Source organism: Oncorhynchus nerka, linkage group LG23, assembly GCF_034236695.1.
Source record: "Oncorhynchus nerka isolate Pitt River linkage group LG23, Oner_Uvic_2.0, whole genome shotgun sequence".
NCBI classification, from domain to species: domain Eukaryota; kingdom Metazoa; phylum Chordata; class Actinopteri; order Salmoniformes; family Salmonidae; genus Oncorhynchus; species Oncorhynchus nerka.
In genome coordinates, this window is record NC_088418.1 from 37,647,091 (window position 1) to 37,648,895 (window position 1,805).

The 1,805-nt window shown below is 37.7% G+C and overlaps 1 protein-coding gene across 1 annotated transcript in view; it reads right to left on the bottom strand.

Moving 5' to 3' along the window:
* Positions 1 to 655: 655 nt before the first annotated feature.
* Positions 656 to 1,805, bottom strand: part of LOC135564002 (ATP-binding cassette sub-family C member 5-like) — a 20,839-nt gene continuing 19,689 nt past the window's right edge. Inside the window, exon 6 of the mRNA XM_065008393.1 lies at positions 656 to 725. Within this exon, the coding sequence (XP_064864465.1) occupies positions 656 to 725 (70 nt within the window). The remainder of the gene's footprint in view (positions 726 to 1,805) is intronic.

The window sequence follows — 1,805 nt, forward strand, 5'->3', positions numbered from 1 at the left end:
TTGAACAAATCCACGGTTTGCCCTCTCAATCTTACACTCACCAGCTCTATGAAGACACTCTGTCCGTTCCAATGGAAGACACAGGGATACCTTGGGATCTTCGTAACACCAGATCTGAATTGTCTTTTCAAGGAAAATTATCTCCCACTCCTGGAACAAATCAAGAACGATCTCCAAACCTGGATCTCCCTCCCAATTAGCTTAGTAGGAAGAATTAATGTCATCCTTATGAACATCCTCCCTAGACTGAACTATATATTTCAGATGCTCCCATGCTATCTCCCAGTTTCCTTTTTCAAAACAACTGACCAAGCATCACCAAATTTTTATGGGGCAATAAAAAACCCTAGGATCGAAACCTACTCTTTTACTCCTTTGAAAATAATCTGGGAAAAGGACCTAGGTCTGACTATCAGTGATGAGTTATGGGCGGAGGTCTGTGACAGGGTATACTGCTCCTCTACTAATGTAAAAATTACTTACACATTTTTGTACACATTTTATTACACCCCAATGAGACTCCATAGAATTAAAACAGACATTTCTCCTAACTGTAAAATATGTACCTCTGAAAGTGGAACCTATATGCATGTATTTTGGAGTTGTAGAGATTGCCAGATTCTGGCAATCTATACATACTGCTGCACAGAAAATACTAGATGTCCAGTTTGATATGACCCCGTGTATCTATCTTCTTAATGCCCAGCAGGACTTTGTTCTTGCTCCTGGCAGAGAAAATTTGCTTATGACTATTACATACTTTGCTAAGAAATGTATTATTCTAATTGTGGGCCTCTAATACCCCTCCTAGATTTAAAATGTGGATTGACCAGATTGTTTCCTCTTGAAAAGCTCACGTATGACCTCCGCAAGTGACTGCCCAAATTTGATAGACTCTGGTCTCCACTACTCAACTATATTTCAAATTGGACAGAGTCAATGGGGTGATTAGGGAAATGTTGTGTAAGGTGCTGTAAGAACAAATTATTTGCTCATCGTCTCAGCTAAGGCTGTAAATAGCTAATAAGAACCTTGATAGTGCTGCTGCAAGGTTATAATGTTTTTTGTTCTTTTTATGTACGGCTAGCCAGGTAGGACCACATGTTCTTCTTGATAAGAGCATGAATTTGACAATGTTCCTGTCCTGCTGAGCATTCAAAATGTATTGAGTACTTCCGGTTGTCAGGGAAAATGTACGGAGTAAAAAGTACCATATTTGCTTTATGAATGTAGGGAAGTAAAAGTAGTCAAAATTATAAATAGTTAAGTACAGATACTTATTAAAGGAATTAAATTGCTCTATGTTTTAATACCCAATTAAAAGTAAACACTCTGTCAATTCATAAGGATTTGTAAGACCCTTATTCTATAATAATAGACAGAGCCCTGTTTTAAAGTCAATCAGCAGAGTTTATTCACGAGAGTACTGAACACGATACAGTTTACCACAGGTTATAAACTGAAAATGACGTCATTAGTTTCAGCACCAACCCGTGCCATCTCCGTTCCAGTACAAAGGCTGGATCTCAAGCCTTCCCACATCCGTCGCCCTACCAATTTAATATAATTTACGAGCCAAGGTCTTCTCGTGTAGATAAGCATTCTAGCCAGTCTGAAGATTTCGTTCATTCATTTCTACCAAGGAATAGACAGTCATTGTTCTAACTCTTGACCACATTTACACACATTATATTCAGTACTGGGATCAAGAAAGAAAACTCATACATATACAGCAACATAATAGTATTCTGATTAGTACATATACAGTAACATAATAGTATTCGGATTAGTACATATACAGTAAC